The sequence below is a fragment of the Xenopus laevis genome, chromosome 5L (assembly GCF_017654675.1).
Source record: "Xenopus laevis strain J_2021 chromosome 5L, Xenopus_laevis_v10.1, whole genome shotgun sequence".
Classification (NCBI taxonomy): Eukaryota; Metazoa; Chordata; class Amphibia; order Anura; family Pipidae; genus Xenopus; species Xenopus laevis.
In genome coordinates this window covers 155,414,266-155,434,003 of record NC_054379.1, presented here as the reverse complement: position 1 = coordinate 155,434,003, position 19,738 = coordinate 155,414,266, and the positions used below count along the sequence as shown (strand labels likewise).

Sequence of the window (19,738 nt, the reverse complement as noted above, 5' to 3'; positions counted from 1 at the left end):
ATTCTTGGAGACTATTCTTGGAGGCCGGCGACTATTCTTGGATGCCGGTGACTATTCTTAGACGCTGGCGACCGTTTTTGCGCTTGACCCGAGTATAAGCCAAGGTAGCATATTTTGGGGGCTGAAAAACTCGGCTTATACTCGAGTATATACGGTATGTCCAAAACTGTACTTTTCATGCTGTGTCAGAATAAGTGAATCAGCCCTAACATCTTTGAACTGACTGATGATTTGCTTTCCTTTAAATGCCTCCAAAAAGCACCAAATAAGACACCGGGATGGGATCTATTTTTAAATAAAAGTTCATACTCAAAAAATTACCTACTATGATACTGAAATGTATATTCCGAGACAAACTGCACTGAATGTCAGGATTAGTGGTCCACTAAAGCCTTATTTTAAAGTTTAATATCCCAGTTACAGATGAAGCCACTTGGATTTGTGAGTTAAATGCGTCATGACTCAGAGTTAATTGAAGAAACTGTGTTATCTAAAGTTATCTTAACTCATTTAATGCATTTAACCTTTTCATTAGCATACCAAAGCACCATTGTTCACAATGGTGAATGCTTTAATTAGATGGGATGTTGTGACACAGTTTTCTGTGTTAAATGAGATAAATGGGATATCTGTGTTTAGTTATTCTGTGTCATACAGACAAACCAAAGTGGCTGCATCTGTAAAAGAAGATACAAGCAAAGCCGGCTCAATGCCCCTCAGTTGTGTAAAACATCCACCTAAGGCTTAAATAAAGCACCAAGAAAATCACAAAACCATAGATTTTAATGAGTCTAAATTGTTAAACATGTATTTAAACAAAAGCTTGGCAATTGGGATGTGAAAACATTCAGTCCAAACAACGAAATGAAAACAATTGATAATTTGGTTTCTTAAAGACTTAGCAAAGCTTCACAACTTCCTTCAGTCAATGCTAAATCAAATAATACTACAAATCAAAACTACTTGTTTATTACATATGGAAATTAAGACTCGTGCACAATTGGTGCATTAACAAAAAAAAAAAAGAGAAACTCTCTCCAAATTCAATATGATTTACATTAGCCTCAAAATGGCATCCCAGCAGGCTGATATATAGATGTGTAAGGGATGTATGATTGGCAGGGAAGGTATCTAACCCATTTGTAAGGATTAGGGTTTAACAGTATGTATTCTTCTCCCAAATGATGGATATGTACTACAGATGGCGGGCATATACACCTTAATGGATAATAAAGGTGTTTTTATTATAAGTGCTGTCTAATAGTAAGATTCTGGGGTTGGCAGTTTACCAAAATTGATTAGTAACTTAAAGGTATACTCACACATTCATAGAACGCATAGTAAAGTGTTGGTATTACTAGTTAAGAGGCACTGCATTGCTCTTTTATAGCACATCTGGCCTTATGCTGCCCTGGACTAGTGATACTTACCCTCTCCAGATAATCAGACCAGGCTAAGCGGAAAAGCGGTCTCTGTCACGTGAAGGAGAACTAAACCCCTTATGTGCAATAGCCCTTCTTAACTACCCTCCTTCGCACTCCCCACACAGTCTATTACATAGAATGGTGCCCCTATTTGAAAACCTGAGATAAAAAAGATCAGTGCAGCAGAATACCCAGGCACCATCTTCTGTCATTACGATTAGGGATGCACCGAATACAGGATTCGATTCAGGATTCTGTCTTTTTCAGTTGGATTTGGCCAAATCTTTCTGCCCAGCCAAACCAAATCCGATTTGGGGCGGAGAGGGAAATCATGTGACTTTTTGTCACAAAACAAGAAAGTAAAAAGTCTTCCACTTCCCACCCCTAATTTGCATATACAAATTAGGATTCGGATTGGAATTCGGCCGTATATTTCGCAAAGGATTCCGGGTTCAGCCGAATCCAAAATAGTGGATTTAGTGCATCCCTCATTACGATACTCTTAGTGTCTCACAGCCCACACGGACCCTGCAGGTGCATGTGCAATTGGAGCTAGTCAGGAGTCTGCTTCAATTACGCATTTGCCTGCAGGGTCCGTGTCACCGAAGAGACCTGAAGAGTGTCTGAATGGACAGAAGATCACTCTTGGGAACTCCACTGCTCTGTGTTTTTAGCTCAGGTGTTCAAACAGGGGCACTTTTTAATGTAATATACCGGGAAAGATGAGGGCGCAGATGGAGGGTAGTTGAGGGGGGCTTTTGTACCATGGGGGGTTTAGTTCTCCTTTATGCTGGGACTGGCATGATCCTTCAAAAGGCTTAAGTCTTGGTCATATATTTTATCAAGCCCAGCTTGAACTATGGAAGCTTTGCTACTCAAACTGAGGTGCTTCCTAAACATTAATAATGACATCTTCCTTGGCTTCTAAAGCCAAGTTAAAGTGATAGTTGGCTCTTGCTTCCAACACTCCATTGTACCTAGGTGCTATGTGATTTCAAAGGGCTCCTCACATTGAGATACATATGGTAAACAAAATAGGAATGCATTCTAAATTAAATAACTACAGTATATAAATTGTTTTTACCAATTACAACCTGGACAAGAATGTTTTTTACCTGCAAGAAATACATACATACAAAATCTACATATCTAGAATGTACTCCCTATACAAATGGAATGCTCCCATAATGCACAAAAAAAAGGTCTACTACTGGATACAAAAGTGCTCTTTATACATTCAATATGCAGAAAAACCTAGGATGTTTGGTAATGGAGCGGTGTCTTATGAGGATGGTGCATGTATTGCAGAAAGCAGATTTCCAAGTGCCTAGAAGAAAAAAACAAACAAACACAATCCTCTCATACACAATTGAATGTAACATACAGCAAATAGTTATTTCTATATTTTTAGTTACACATAATACAGAATTCATACACCACAAATACAATATAAAAAGAAACACTAAAGAACTAATGTATTTAAATAAATAAAAAAATGATTTTCTCCCATTCAATAAAATAGTAGCAAAAAAATGAATTATGTTTGAGATGTCTTCAGAATTCAGTAGGAGGTGTAATCAGACTATGCAAACCACTTTATTTGGGTTTTTTTTGTAAACAGTTAAATTTTTAAAAAGGAATGGAAAAATTGGATTTCCCTTAACATCTTGTGTTTTTCACTTTTTCCAGAGTTTTTTGTAAATATGCTTGCAATCAAGAAAATATTGGGATCACTATTTTCTTTTCTTGTGAATTGGATAAAAATGAATACATCTGCCTCCTGGGCTAATGGTACCCAGTGTTTCCAGTTGTCTTACTAAAAACTTTACCTGTCTTATTAATCATCTCAATCTCAATGTTATTATGCCTACAATGTTTAAAGGACAAGGAAAGTGTAAAATAGAAAAAGGCTAGAAATGCTGTATTTTGTATACTAAACCTAAACATGAACTTGCTGCACCACAAGCCTAATCAAACAAATGATTTATGCTTTCAAAGTTGGCCACAGGGGGTCACCATCTTGTAACTTTGTTATACATCTTTGCAAGACCAAGACTGTGCACATGCTCAGTGTGGTCTGGGCTGCTTAGGGATCATCATAAATTATCAAAACAGCACAAAAGTCAGAAGCAGATACAGCAAGACTGATTAATAATCAGAATATACAGACTGCACTGGGTCCTGTGTTGTCATGTAATCTAATGTGGATTTTATAGTTTGTGTATTGTTTAAAGGACATGTAAACCCCCCCCCCCCCACAAAAATTTAATCAGTGAACAGCCTCTTTGAAATCTTTAGATAACTGCCAATCTGGTTGTTAAAAGGTTAACAGTAAGGATGTATGATCCCTCTCACTCATGCATAATCCCATGCATATGAGTGAGTGAGTGGGATTATGAGTGTGAGTGGGATTAGGAGTATAAATGAGATTAGCCATATGAGTGGAATTACATGTGCACATGAGTGGGATTACAAGTATGAGTGGGATTATGCATATGAGTGATCAGGATTATGCATTAGTGAGTGGGATTATGCATATGAGTGAGTGGGATTACATGTAGGAGTGAGTAGGATTACACATACTAATAAAATAAAATTACAGTACCAAGGTCATCAGGTGTGGCTGAATATGCAAATATAAATGATGATGTAGTCGATAGAAAATGGCCGCCTGGCATTCAGGAAAACACTACAGTGCAGGCTAATGGAGGGGATACAGATACTACCTGACCCAATACAGAGACAATGATGCATTTTGTGTGGGGAATATGTGCCCAACCTAAAGACATGGTAAGGGTTTATAGGGTTTACATGTCCATTAATACAAACTTTCTCCAACTCTGCAGAACCAGTGGCTGCAGCAAAACAATCCTCCAAATAGAATCCCAGTTTATCTGTTTAAATCTGGCTCCATGATCTTTGTCCCTGCAGCTGGAGTTGGAAACAGTAAAGGGGATGTAAAGGCAAAAATAAAATCCAATACAAATCTCTACACAGTCGCCGACTGCTCTACAGCGAAACAAACAAAGCTGCTTGAGTTCTGCATGGCTGGGAAGACAGGGGGCCCCCCCTGCTGTTCATGCTTTTTTTTTTATGATTGTTTCCCTGCGAGCAGTTAGGGACAATTCCTATCCACAGCAGTAAATGAAGGGAGAATTTCACTGCATACAGTCAGGTTTCTTATAAAAACGGTACACATTTTTTAATTAAAGTATATTGGAAATAGATTTATTTTTCATTAAGAAAGTAAAAATGGGATTTTATTTTTTGCCTGTCCTTGTCCTTTAAAGGATTTATTACTTAAAGGATATTTTATTACACCTTTCTTGGAGCCCACAGGCTTGAGGTGTAGCTATGTTACCCTTAAAAGGAAAACAATCCCCCAATAACAAATGCCCTCCATCACCTTTCTTTCACCGATAAAAATTAGATAACAATGCAAAGCAGTGCAACAGCGTTCACAGGTGCCGTCTCTTGTCCCTTATGATCCTCTTCATGTCTCTTCGCTGACACAGAGCCTGCCGGAGCATGACGGTTGAAGTTAGCCGGAGATCAGCTTCAACTTTACATGTTCCAGCAGACTCTGAGTCAGGGAAGAGGATCCTAAGACACAGAAGATGGCGCCAGTAAAATCTGCCATAATGCTCTGAATTTTTAAATAGAAACACTTTTCATTAACCCTATGAAGCACAAAACGCATAGGGCTGTAGGTCTGGGGCATGTTTACCCAGGCCCCACATGGGCACTGGTGAGCTTATCAACTTATTTGTGAATATACTAATAGTTTTTCTTAAATAGAGGTCTATTTCTCCTTTAAAATAGTTTAGTGCAAAATACATAAGAATAAATATGTCTGCTTTTAAATACTCCATGGAACATATTTATAAAGGGTGTGGACATTTTTCACATATTTCTCTAAAAAATCAATTTGCCAAATTTTTTTTTTTTTTTTTTAATTTTAGTGGAGCACTTTTTTCTTATATACTGATAAATATGCCTCTTTCTGGAAAAATATCAAATATTCTACAGAGAAGAAACATTTATGTAATGTGTAAATAGTGCATAGAGACAAATGGTACTTACCGTTCACTTTTTCACTGTGGTTAAATGGATTCCCTGCTTATCAGGCATTTGAGTTCTTTGCTGTTCTTTTGTGCACATGAATTTAACGTAACATTACAATTGTAGTCGTGATGCTCTTCGTTTAAATTCTGTAAGTAAAGGTCAGCTGTCGTGCTAGATTTTAAGAGCCCATTTGGCATGTTATTTCCAGAATCAGACTCCCATGTTGTTGCTGTTTCTGAGAACTCCGCAAATCCCATAGAAACAAGACATTTAGATAAGCTTCCTTGACCATAAATATTCACTTCGGATTTGCCACTGGATTTATTTTTAACACACTGAAACAGCAATGAGAAATGTTTCTTTACAAAGTCCGCGAAGAAGGTCCCTGCATCTTCGGACCACTTTGATCCACCACAGGGTTTGACTCCATGTATCATACAGTGATAGGTTAAAGATGGAAGACAGGCAAGACTTTCTGAAATACATTTTAACTTGCCAATATCTGAAAATGGAATATTTTTAAGCAGGCCGTAATCTACAAGATTTAGCAGGATTGAATTTTCTATTTTTATAATTTTTGATCTGCACCATGTCTTGTCAGCAAAGCACTTTAAAAGGCAAGCTACACCAGGCTCCAATAACTCACGAGGTAAAGGCAAGAGATCATCAGAGAGTTCATGGAGAAGATATAGTAATTTACTCATTAAATCCACCGAATCCTCTAACTGAAGATAGAAATCAGAAGGCCCATAAACTGCTGTAACAAAGCCACTGTAAATCATCCCACATTCCAGAGTTGACTCAGGAATATAAAATACTTCAGAAGAATGATTCCTTACTGAATTATTTTCACTATTTTCAGCTTGGTGATTTGTAGCATTATAATACTCCATCAACAGTGACCCGTTTATTAGCACCTCTACTTTCCAGGTTTGGCAGGATTTCAAGAATTTCAGAAACAAGATTTCTACATCCTTTTCCATGAGCGACGATAACACTTTTTGGAATTCTGACTCATTAATTTTCTCATTCCATGCCCATCTACAAGCAATAGCTTGCTTTGGAATTTGTAACAAATCGGCTGATAGTACTTTAGCATTGTGCATGCTTACTAACTCGTGTGCACCATGGTCAATATAGAAGACCAACATCTTTAATGTCTTTGGAAAGATATCCTCTACTGATGCACGTAACCATGTCTTCATTTTTTCAGATTTTGCCAAACACATAATTCCCTTAGTAATGTTTTTGACCGCTAGCCTGTTATTAGCCTTCTTGACAGCATCCGCAATCAGAGAAACTAAGTTGGATTCCAGTGAACATCCACCTAAAGTAACAAAGAATCTCCCACAGTCCGCAAAGTAAATATTTTTCACTTTTTTAATCTGACTAGGTTTCAAGTCCTGATCTTGGATTTCTCTGGTCTCATTTCCATTAGTAATATTAGTTTTTGCTTCATCAACTATATTGCACAATTCAGGAAAATGGTTTTGCACATGAATTAACGTTGAGCTTGAAGGCTGCCTTGGACGGGTAGCAGTTGTACCAGCTGTATTTTGCTTTTTCCTTGAACCAAAATATTTAATTAGATCATCTGCTACTAATTCACTTTTACATACTAGACTGACCTCCCAATGCAATCCGTCCGTTTCTAAGAACGTACAATCAAGGGACTTTCCGTCAACTTTTTGAGAAAAGTAAGAGATTAACTCTTGACGCCATTCCTCACTCGTTTTTAATGCTTCAATACCACTAAGAGAAGCAGAGATACTTAATTTAGGAACAGATAAAAATTTATCCGGAAGCAAAAATAATGAAGACACATTTGCAGTATTACCATAATCTATAAATTCCACGTCAAAAGATTTGTCTTTTCTAACATCTAGAATTTTGGCTCTGTAAAAAGAAAGGTCTTCTGGATACTCAGCAGCTACCAGCATGCCCTTTTTACAATCTGTGTCAGAAAGAGCTTGAAATGACATTGGTTGCTCATTAAGTTCTTCTGCAAGATGAACTAATGTCTTCTCGTTTTTTGAGAGTTGTATGTAAAAACTGGAAGGACTGTTTATGTGGGAAATATATCCAACATCTTTAGACAATGGTTCAATCAGACACTTTGGCAGATCACAACAATCAATGCAGGTTTTACGTGATGTTAATGCATTACTCAAATTCAAAGTAACCTTATTTTCATGGTGTGTTAGATTTTCTGCAGTTTTATGTTGTATTTGGTTCAGTGATAACTTCTCAAAGGCCAAAATTAAACTGGCAGTAGGTACTTCATCAATTTGTGTTGGGGCTTCTATCTTCAGCTCATGTGGTGTCATTTTTTGTTGTTTTGATGTACCTTTTTCTATTGTGGGATTACTTACATTTTCTAATTGTGGAGAAAGCACCTTCGTATCCCCAGAAGGAGGGTAGCCTAGAAGTTCTTTTACCTTCTGATTTATTTGAAGCTTTTCCTTGTACAGCTCTACAATGAGCTGGTTGTCAATGTCTTTGCCCAATACAACAGCATTCAACTGATTGCCCAAACAGTTTTCCTCTAACCATTTTTTAACTTCTTCTGTGAGAACAGCATTTTTTAGGCCAGCAAGATAAAACTGGATAGCTTGCATCGGTTTGCACAAAAGATCTACCGCTGTGTCTGGTATGGGTAGCAGTTCCTTTTTTGTTACCATCTGGCTGTTTCCAAAATCGACAAAAAATGCTGAGAACAATGAGGAAGACTCTATAGGGTGTGCCAACGCTCTATAAAAGTTGCCATCTTCATAATACTTCACAATACACAATTTATTTTCTCTTGTACAATCAAGTTGTGAAATTTGCTCACCAATTTCTGATACTTTTTTCATTAGTGCTTCAATTGCTTCAGTGTTTCTAGCAAGTTGACAGTAAAATTTGCCAGTGCTGTAAATGTGTGTAATGTACACCTGTTCTAAAACTCCTACTTTAATGTTGAAGTCAGAGTAACAAAAGCTATGGAGAGTAATGAACGGAATTGAGGCATGTGAGAAAGCGGCATGTCCTTTGTTAAGCAGAAACTGACATACATTCATAAAACGAGTTTCCAAACTGACAGCATTAAAAAGGTCTGCAGAACTGATGCTGAACAGGGCATGGACTGTGCACTTCAAATTCTCAGTGACAGACAAATTGACAAAGTCTTTAAAGTCTCTACAGGCCTCAGATGTCCAACTAAGATGAGGCCTTACAGGAGTAATAAAGCTGTTCAAACAACAACGAAATGCCTGACCCTTTAACTTTATAAACTGGGGCTTTATTTCTCGAAGATCTGAAATCAAAGCTCTTTTAGTATATCCATAGTCCACTAAAATCACATCCACTCCCTTTTCTGTAAGATTTTGAACCGCTGCTCTATAATATGTACCAGTGTTCACACACTTTAGAATGCAAGCTATTTGCCCATGTTTGTACATCTCATTACTATGCAAATAATAACTCTGAATGTCTTTCATTAAACTTGCTAATTCTGAAGTTTCTGTTAGCAGCTGGCACCAGAAATCCCTCGGGGAGTTCACATATGAACATTTGACATCCACCACAGATCCTGGATTAAATAAATACTCTTTAAAAGAAATAGGCAAGACTTCAGTTTGGCGGGGCTTGTTAGGCACTGATTTCTCATCCTGCTTTGGGTAATTTTTTGAGACATGCTTTGCTTTGGTCATGTAAGTTTTATTATGTTTAATAACTTTAGAATTTTTACTTTTTGCTGTTGAGTGACTCTTTGTAACCACAGGACTTGGATTTAAGTCTACCTTCCAATATTCTGCATATCCAGCCTCTACCATCATTGTAACAATATTTGAGTCTTCAGAGTTTTCCAAATATCGCACGTCAACAATGTATTTGTGTTTCTGCTTTGCAAGAACATGAAAAAGAAGAGCTTTACCAGAAACACTTTGTTTGAAAAAATCATTGGCATGCTTCACCCACACATCTTCCAGAGGATACGCATATGCCAAAGAGCAGCACATAGCCAAAGCAGGCAAAACTTCAAATTCCGGCAGTAATGTTTTAACATCATAAAAAGGAACAGTCTCTGTATTTCCAAAATCGGGAAAGTAAACGGAAACTTTTAAATCAAAAATATCAGTGACAACAGCTCTATAATAATGTCTGTCTTTATTGTACAGTGCACAACAAAGGTCACCCGGTTCAGGATCTTTAATAACTCTTTCGGTAGGTCCACAAGGATTATAGATTTCTGCAATTTTTTCCATCATGGCCGAAAACTCGTTCTGCAACTCATCAGTTCGTATCCAGAAGTTGGATGGATTCAACACGTACTCAACATAACCTACATGGACTGAATCTACATCCATCTGAATGGTTTTAAATTTCAATACCGTCTCAGTTGTGGCTTGGTCAGGGACACAAAAAGTGCTTGGTTTATCTAGCAATGTAAAATTGCAGAGGTTTCTGTAACAATTTGGCGAAAATACTGGAACACTTTGATTTGTTAGATGGCAGTTTTCATTAAGTTCATAATCTTTCGTTTGCAACGCTACATAAAAGAGCCACTCTTCGTTACTTAATTGTTCAAATGTAGCAATAACAGCATGTCCTAACAGGAACTTTTTGAAGGGTGTGAACTGAATATTTGTGGCATAATCTGCGTTGCCATTCACACATTTTAAAGAGCAAGGAATAGCCATCATGGGCAAAGTCAGGAACTGTGGTTTTAACTTTTGAACAAAGGAGGAAGATATTGTCTCTCTACACCCAATATCTATAAACCAGATTTGTACTTTATTACCACAAAGAAAAGTTTCTACTATGCCTCTATGCCACAGACCATCTTTTCTTTTAGCAGCACAAAGAACTCCAAAATTGTCCAGTATGGAATTTTGTTGTATATTAATGGTTTCGTAATGAGAAAACATCAAAGTAGTCAAATTACTTAGCTCTTCTTCCCATGACAATAAATGACAATAAAACCTACTGTAGCTTACAGCAGCTGATATTTTAATTTTTTCAGTTGTCCCTACTGCCACATCTGGTCGAAGATGATCAAGAATCTTTTGAGAACTGCTATGATCTTCATGCTGACTTTGAGAAGAACTCAAATATAAGGTCTTTTGCTGTAACAAGTCTGGCAATTGTTTGCATTGGTAATGCGAGGTACATTTGTGTAAAACCTCTGCAAGAAGACAGAATGTCGTAGAATCAATATACCTTGCCAGGTTTAACTCCACAGCATTGATCACAATGGTTGGCACTTCAAAAATTGTCACCTGATCCGACAAGACCGCTTGGCCATGCCCTTCCACCTGAAGTCCTACCAAGGACGAGAAATAGTTTACTGCTTTTGGGGTCCACTTGTCCCCCACAGGAAGTATACCAGAGAAAATACCATTCACTGCTCTTGGAGGGAGTGAAATAAGCTCCACAGAAGCTGATGCTATTTGAGTGGAATCCACATTTACTGTATTTCCTTGATCTATCAAAAATACGTCATATTTCTCATTTGTTTTATTTAAAACTTTTCCTCTTTGCCACGCTCCAAATGGTTTGTCTTGTACTAGACAGAATTCCCAGTTACCGATTTCACCTCGCACTTTTGGGACAAGTTGGATTTCGTTTTGCAAGATATGGTAATCGAATTCACTTTCCGCGCTGTATTTTCCTTGAAATTTGATGATTGCATTATCAGGGTGACAGTCCACTGCCACGATCTTTACATTAACGTTTGGTAAATATTTAGCTGAAAGCTCAATATCCATTTTTGCTGCAAAGAAGAAATAAAAATATTTACTACAAAGCAATCATTTTAGAAGTTACAGCTGCAATGAACAGTTCTTATTTACAACTATTAACACCAAACAATGAAATTAAAAAGGAAATCCCCAGAATAATGGAAAGAATACCATTTTAAAGTTTCTAACAACTTTGTATAGTGCCAATGATTTATACACAGAGGTAGCGCTACAAACAACAGGAGGAAGTCAACACTTTGGTGGACTGTGAAATGTGGTCTAGATTTCGGTAAGGATTGCTCACAGAAGGAGATTGCATTGCATTCCTTGTGTTTAATGGCTTTTCTGCTGGATGTGACTTGTGAGGGTGAAATTGGCACCTTTTTGCCCTGATCTGGGTTTTGATGCTTGGTATTATATGTACACTGTGAATAGCCAATTGTTATTTTTTTTAATAAACTCAATGCTTATTAAACATCGCTTCGATTGGGAGGCATCCGCTTTTATTAAAAAGTGCAGTGGAACAAGCGTACCCATCTAAAAAAAACTGTTTGTGATCACTGAGCACTAAGTTGTTGGTGTGTGTTTAAGGTTTAAAGGAGAACTAAACCCTAAAGTTAAAAAACCCCTACCCCCCTACCCTGCATACACTCCCCTCCCCCAAACATAAGTGTTACCCTGGGCAAATGCCCCTAACGTTTTACTTACCCCTCGGTGCAGATTCAGGCATCGGAGTTCACTGGCGCAATCTTTAGCCACTTCAGTAATCTTCGGAATAGGGTCGGCGCTTTGACAATTTCCTTGAGTTTCTGCGCATGCGCAGTTGTAGCGAAACAGAAAGCTGCTCCAACTGCGCATGCGCTGTCACGCCTGTCTCATTCCGAAGATTTCCTAAGAGAAGATTATGTCGACCCTTGAACTGCGATGCCTGATTCTGCCCGAGGGGTAAGTAAAATATTAGGGGCATTTGCCCGGGGTAATACTTAGGCTGGGGGGAGGAGGGAGGGGGCTCTATATAGGGTAGGGGTGCAGGGCTTTTTTGACGTTAGGGTCCTTTAAGGGTTGCATGATAACATTCGCTCGCCATCCTGATTTTTCTTTAGTACCCGTTGGTCCAGCTTCTTGTAGCATTGCGCTAGTGGGTTGCAGTCTCTTTTTGTTGAAATATCTAAATAGGAAAAGTGTGGGAAGAAGATATTCCCACTTTCTGGCAGTGCTACAAGTTGGGCTTTGGCTTTGTGTTAGCGCCGAGTATATGCTTATGTTTTTCATACCAAAGATTTATGCTTGACTGTACAAGTATTAAAGGATACTTAAACCCTAAAAACAAGTTAATATAAATTGCACTGAGCGCTCTAAGCACTTTTGCAATTTACAATAATTACTTGTTTCTGAGATAACACATTTTAGATAATTTAAAAGGGATATTTCTGTAATTTGGATCATACCATCAGGTAAAAAATGTAAAGAACAAGTATTTGCTTAAGATGGACTCTATGGAAGATGACCTTCCCATCATTTAGAGCTTTCTGGATAATGGATCTCATACCAGTACTACAATGAATTTCATAAGTGTCTTCTGGTCAATTTGTCTACAATCAGGAAAAAAAACCCAGTAAGACAAGAAAGGTGTTGCAATGATTAATACTAACTAGAAAAACATTATGTGACTCGTTTACTTAATTTCTAAGCAGATCATCATCAAAAAATGTTCTAATTTTCTGTTAGTTTTTTTGTAGACAGTTGGCCAGAGACCAGCAGGTGGCAGTGATGTTACTAAATGCATTATATGAACACTTTTTTTTTTCAAATTTCATGGTTAAAAAAATGGAAAAAAAATTGCAGAAGGGCTTTTACATTAATTTGTAAACTGAATCCTTAAAACCAGGTGAGGCAATGCCCCAGGGTTGTTTTAATCCTTTTGATTACATAGTGAAATGCCTGGGTCCTAGTAAGTATATAGAAAAACACTAAATAATAATAATCTTAATAATAATCTTAAAAAGGAACTCAACCTATTAATATGTGTTCGTAAATGTAATTGCTTTTTAAAAAAAGTCTGTCCCTTGTCTTATTCTTGACACAATGTAGCAGAATCCAACTGTGTGAGAACGTGTGAAAAGCCACACAATGGCTGCATTTCTCTTGTTCCAATCATTATGGCAAATAGTCCAAATGGGTGGAACAGGTTTGGCCACGCATTTGAACTCTGCCCAATCCAAATCCTGCTTAAAAAGCCAGTTTTCAGCTAACTCCAAATCTGGGATTCAGTGCATCCCTGATATTTAACATTTATCATTTATTATTTTGTACTTTTCAAACTTGGAACGTTACCTGCCATTTGGTTGCTTAGGCTTATTTGCAACAAGGCAGCCGTTTAGAAGCAAGAATAGAAGATCAATAAGAGCATCTGAAAAGAAAGAATACAACATAATTATAACAGTAAAATGCACAGTCAGTTTTTTTGTTTTTGTTTTTTGGAGCAGTGGCCATGACAACAAAATAACGCTTTTATCTTTTTAGTTGCAGGGTGGAAATAGGCAGAATAGGAATGGTAATAATCCAAAAACCAATTGATAAGGAATATTACAGACCAACTGAAAGCTGTTTAGAGTAGGTTGCTCTGTAACAAGCAAAAAGTTAATTTAAAGGTGAACTTCCCCTTTAAAAGTTTAACAATGCCCAAACTGAGCCACTGGGGGTTTTTTTTGGGCAAGATGTTGCCAATTAAGAGAGATATTTTATTACAAACATTCAACCATCTTGGGTAAGCAAAGACAGCTGTTATGCATGTGAGAAATTATCTAAGTTATCTTTTTATGTCAGAGGCACCAAAAGAAACGATAATAGGCATGCGTACATAGGGACGTGCTCCCAAATGAGCATTTAGTTATAGCCGACCGCAATGGGGAGAAGGAAAGCATGCATATAGTGACATTGCCTGTCATAAGAAAATCAAACACTTTATACAACAGAGGCAGTCAATGTAGCCCTTGATCTGGAACTCTTTCATTGGGGTCTACGGGTAAAGAAGTATTTTTCTGGTATTTAAAGGGGTTGTTCACCTTCAAATTAACTTTTAGTATGGTGTAGAGCAGTGATCCCCAACCAGTAGCTCGTGAGCAACATGTTGCTCTCCAACCCCTTGGATGTTGCTCCCAGTGGCCTCAAAGCAGGTGCTTATTTTTGAATTCCAGGCTTGGAGGCAAGTTTTGGTTGTATAAAAACCAGGTGTACTGTCAAACAGAACCTTAATGTAGGTTGACAATACACATAGGGGCTACCAAATGGCCAATCACAGCACTTATTTGGAACCCCAAGAACATTATTAATGCTTGTGTTGCTCCCCAACTCCTTTTACTTCTGAATGTTGCTCACGGGTTCAAAAGGTTGGGGATCCCTGGTGTAGAGAGTGATATTCTGAGACAATTTGCAATTGGTTTTCATTTTTTATTATTTGTGGTTTTTGAGTTTTTTGGCTTTTTATGCAGCTGATCTCCGGTTTACAATTTCGACAATCTGGTTGCTAGGGTCCAAATTACCCTAGCAACCATGGACTGATTTGAATAAGAGACTGGAATATGAATAGGAGAGGCCTGAATAGAAAGATGAGTAATAAAAAGTAGCAAGAACAATAAATGTATAACTTTCCAGAGCAATTGTTTTAGATGGTGTCAGTGACCCCCATTTGAAAGCTGAGAAGAATCCAAAGAAAAAGGCAAATAACTAAAAAACTATAAAAAAATAAAAATAATGAAGACCAATTACAAAGTTTTTTAGAATTGTCCATACTATAACATACTAAAGGTGCAGGAAGTAGTTTTCTTGCTATTATGTTACACATCCAGTCACTCCAGCCTTTATACGTTACATTTTGGCTAACTAACTATATTAGTAACATTTTTATTTTGCACAGCCTATTTACCAGTTTTTATTTTCGCACTAAACTGTTCCTTTAATGTTTCTAGTGTGTAATGTGTTGAGTGTTCTGTGCAGTTTGGTCTATGTAAAGGGTATTATTTACATAGTTAAGTTGTGGTTAAAAGAGAACTAAACCCTAAAAATTAATATGGCTAAAAATGCCATAATGTATTTACTGAACTTATTGCACCAGCCTAAAGTTTCAAACTTGTCACAGGGGGTCACCATCTTGGAAAGTGTCTGTGACACTCGCATGCTCAGTGGGCTCTGAGCAGCTGTTGAGAAGCTAAGCTTAGGGCTCGTCACAAATTTACAAGCATTCAATGAGGTTTGTCTTTAATATAAACTGATGTTACAGGGCTGATTATTAAATTCTGATTCTAATTGCACTGGTTTCTGTGCTGCCATGTAGTAATTATCTGTATTAATGACTAATCAGCCTTATATTGTGACATTTCTATTCTATGTGTACTGTATATTGTGAGTGGGTCCCTAAGGTCAGTAAGTGACAGCAGCACAGAGCATGTGCAGTAAATCAGCAGAAAAGAAGATGGGGAGCTACTGGGGCATCTTTGGAGACACAGATCTTTACTGCTAAAGGACTGTGGTTACAGAAACAAAATGCAAAACTTTTCGAACCTATGTCTTCAGTTAGGCTTTAGTTCTCCTATAGCATTGGGGGAGCATATGCAGTTATTTCATACTAAATCGTTTTTGTTCTTACAAACCTAGCTTATTTTTTAAATATAGTTTATCTGCACCCTTAACTGTGAGTTTAATCTTTAGAGTGGTTCCGAGGGTTTCAGATTTAGAAAAAACAGCATTGACAATATTAAATAATGTAAATACATAAAAATACTGAGGGTACTTACAGAATGTTTTAGCCACAAGCTGCCAAGCCCATGTCAAAATAGCTGGAGGCATTGAAATATGTTTCTAGAAGAAAAAAAAGTATTACAGCTCAATAAAATCAGTGCTTCCAAATATCACCCTAACCCCAAGGCAAACACTATTATTATTTTACGCGTTTCGGGAACACCTTCCCTTAATCATAGGCTTACCAAGCCTATGATTAAGGGAAGGTGTTCCCGAAACGCGTAAGGCCTATGTATTTCCACAGTGCCCAGCAATAAAAAGCCTGTTTTTTATCGGAGTGCCGTTCATCTGTTGGTGTATATATATATATATACACACACACACACACACACACACACACACACACACACACACACATACATATATATACATGCACATATATATACAAATACATAAAAAATTGCACGCACTCCAAAATGATAACTATTTATTAGATAAAAAACATCAACGTTTCGGTTCCTGGTCTAGAACCTTTGTGAAGATGCAAAACCAATTTAAAACCGCCCTTGCTCCACCTTTCAGGTGACATCATTTCCACCAGCCTCATAGAAAATCGGGATAGACGTTGATACTAATGGTTAATCCTTTTGTAACCTATATTAATGTACAATCATCATTTTTTTTACAAGGTTAGCAACCGTGCTTCAGTGCTATTGGAGGCAGTGCTAACGGGCAGGAAAGGATGGCGGACGGTGTTGAATTTAGAGCCACTGACACGAATGACTACTGATTACCGCAAACATAGCCCAACCACACCAAATAAGCTCACGGGTGCCAGCGATTCACCTACTACAGTGCTACTATTGCTCACCTCAGTTCGTAGACCACATGCAGGGCTGGGTTCCGATCATTTAGTTAAAGTTGTTATAGTCTATGCTGGGAATCCGCTGGAGCACCACTGGGTCACTGAATCAGGGTCATCTCCATGGGTCGCCAGGAGACTGTTGTAGCCAAAATAGAAAGTCATATAGGGGACATATAGGTTTAGGAAGTAAACGTAAACGCATTTCATATTTTGCATAAGTTAACACAGTAACAGTTAACATTTTTTATATGCACTGCCTAAACCTTTATGTCTTCCACAGCTGGACGCTCTATTTTAGCTACATCTAACACAAGCAGGCATTTTCTATTTACTGGCTTATTTATGTGCATGATTTTTTTTGTTGTTATTTTCGCTTATTTGCTATACTCTCTCTACATATTTTCATTAGCATCACAGCTCACATTATAAGACCACAAATGTGTGGATAGCTGACTGCCCAACATCACTTTCCCAAACAAAGGGCATTAATATGTCCAAACTGGGTTGAGGTCAGGGATCTGTGCAGGGCAGTCAAGTCCTTCTACTCTGGTCTCTGCATGGAACTTACTTTGTGCAAAGGCTAATTATTCTGGTGTAACAATAAAGACTATGGCACAGCATTCTCTTCCTCTGCAAAAGGCAAATGGAGTCCAAAACCAGCTCTACTTGTACGCTGGGGGGATCCATCTGGAAATGCATCTGAATGTATCCGAAAATTAGCTTTCTGTATGAATTTGACCTGTGAGCACAGCGATCGATCCCCCCTCTCAGTGGGGACACACAGGGGGGCATTTTAGCCAATACCTGCCATTTTTGTAGAAAATCAATAGTGTGCCATAACTCTGTTACCATAAAGTAGGAAGCACAAAACAGTCGAGAATATCATTATAGGATGTAGTGACAGGATTTCAAGAAATGCAGAGAAGGCAGAAAAAATACCCTGGTCTGGTGCAGTTTTTAGCAAACAGGTGCACAGTCCCAGGATTCTCAGGTAAGAGATTATAATCACTGGAGGGGTAACTAATATGGTGGCACCCAGTTCCTTCACCTTTAAAGTAGAATTGAACCCTTTACCAAAAAAAAAAAAAAAACTCCTACTCCCAACCCCACGTAGAGCCCCCTCCCTCCCTCCTCCCCCCAGTCTAGCTGCCCCCCAGAGAAATGCCCCTAACGTTGTACTTAATTTGGGGTGCTGTTAAACGTCTCCTTAGTGACAGACTTAGGGTGACGGCACCTGGGTCACAACAAGGACGGGGTAAGACTCGAATCACGATTTTTTATCTATTGCGGGGAGCCCGAGAGGACTTGGTTAATTATGGAATCCCAGTGTAGGGTTCGGAGCATAAAGCACCCGGGCCACAAGTTTTGAACGGCGAGCAGCGTCAAGGGTACTTAGAGATTCCCCGTTTGGGTTGGATTCCCTGTGCCAAAAATGAGATAAACTGTGTAATTTAGATATAGCGCTGGATTGGAAACAATGAGTGTTTGAATACCTTTGTACTTACCGCTCGGTGCAGATTCAGGCATCGGAGTTCACGGCAGCCATCTTCCGGGTCTTCCATAAGCCGATACGGAGACCGGCGCACGCGCAGTTGGAACAATTTACCAGTTTGCGACAAGAACCGGAATGGACGGAAATTGCCGAAGTGCCTGAAGAAGACCCGGTAGATGGCTGATGTGAACTGCGATGCCTGAATCTCTACCGAGAGGTAAGTAAAAAGTTTGGGGCATTTTCCGGGTGCAGCTAGGCTGGGGGGGGAGGAGGGAGGAGGGTTTAAGTGAGGTGAGGGTAGGTTTTTTTTGGTAAAGGGTTGAATTCTCATTTAAGCAATCAGTCTGACTACTGTCCATACTTTTGGCTATAGTGATCGCCTCTCTCCTATTCGATTTCCAGTGTCCCTTTCAAACACCTAACCGGTTGCTAGGGTAAGACCGTAGCGACCAACTCATTAAAATCACAAAATGGGGAATGGTCCCTTGAGTCAGTGGCCAAACATCATAGTTTCCTCTGTGTTTAGGATTATATTCATCCAAGTGTATATTTGTGTTCTCCAGCCCAGGTATTGTCTCTGAACATTTACCACATAGGCCGAAAAGGGTTAGTTTCCCCATTAAAGGATAAGTAAACCTATACTTAATCACAGGGTCCCTGCTCTGCAAAAACACAAACCCCAGAACGATCCTGTTCTCTTGTACCTTTATAAAAAAGCAAGTGATGGCTGCCCGTACATTCCCTGCTCGTTATACAGTGAATGGAGCCAGGGCTAAACGCGCCATAGAATTGTATCGGTCGCTCCCCATAAAGGCTCCTCCCTGATCTAGTTTGAGGAGTTGAGGTTTACCAAACAACATTAGGGCCCAAACATGGTGTTGATGTGGCTACAATTACCAGATTTTTACAGTTATAACCATTGCTCACCCGCTGTCTTATCGCCAGCGAGGGGATGGGCGCCTCCTTTACAACGCGCCACAATTCTGACCTTTCTGACCCTAACGCGCCACCGTATGAAGCCCCACGTGACAGGAACCTCTTCCACTGCCTCTACAGCGTTCCAACGCGCCGCCGTACTGAGCCCACGTGACTGGGTGCAACCAAACACCGCGAGAGTTGATTTGAGGAGAATTTGTTGAACTCTTAGGATAGTTTAACTCCCTTACCTGTCTGTTAGAAGCAGAGGACGCAGAGCTGGCGGTGCAGTTCATCAGCCCTACTCTGCCATACGGTGTAAAATAATTCATTACCCCCAGTCGCTGTCTTTTTGTCCTCATGATAATGGGACCAAAAAAAAATACGAAAAAGTTATCTTTTCTAGCCAGGCTTTCAAATTTACAGTAAAATAGCACTACAGTGACCAAACCATATATGCTGCATAAACCCCTATCAACTTGATAAAAGTAAAACAATTAACTAACGCTCCCTTCCA

At 38.7% G+C, this 19,738-nt stretch overlaps 1 protein-coding gene across 1 annotated transcript; it reads right to left on the bottom strand.

Annotated features, from left to right (window-relative positions):
* Positions 1 to 2,635: 2,635 nt before the first annotated feature.
* Positions 2,636 to 19,418, bottom strand: tdrd15.L (tudor domain containing 15 L homeolog). Its single transcript, XM_018264050.2, has 6 exons — positions 19,234 to 19,418; positions 16,821 to 16,950; positions 16,006 to 16,069; positions 13,547 to 13,622; positions 5,508 to 11,244; positions 2,636 to 2,751 (listed from the first exon to the last, which is right to left on the bottom strand). The coding sequence occupies exons 4-5, from the start codon at positions 13,551 to 13,553 to the stop codon at positions 5,528 to 5,530; spliced, it is 5,724 nt and encodes a 1,907-aa protein (XP_018119539.1). The 5' UTR covers positions 13,554 to 13,622; positions 16,006 to 16,069; positions 16,821 to 16,950; positions 19,234 to 19,418; the 3' UTR covers positions 2,636 to 2,751; positions 5,508 to 5,527.
* Positions 19,419 to 19,738: the final 320 nt, after the last annotated feature.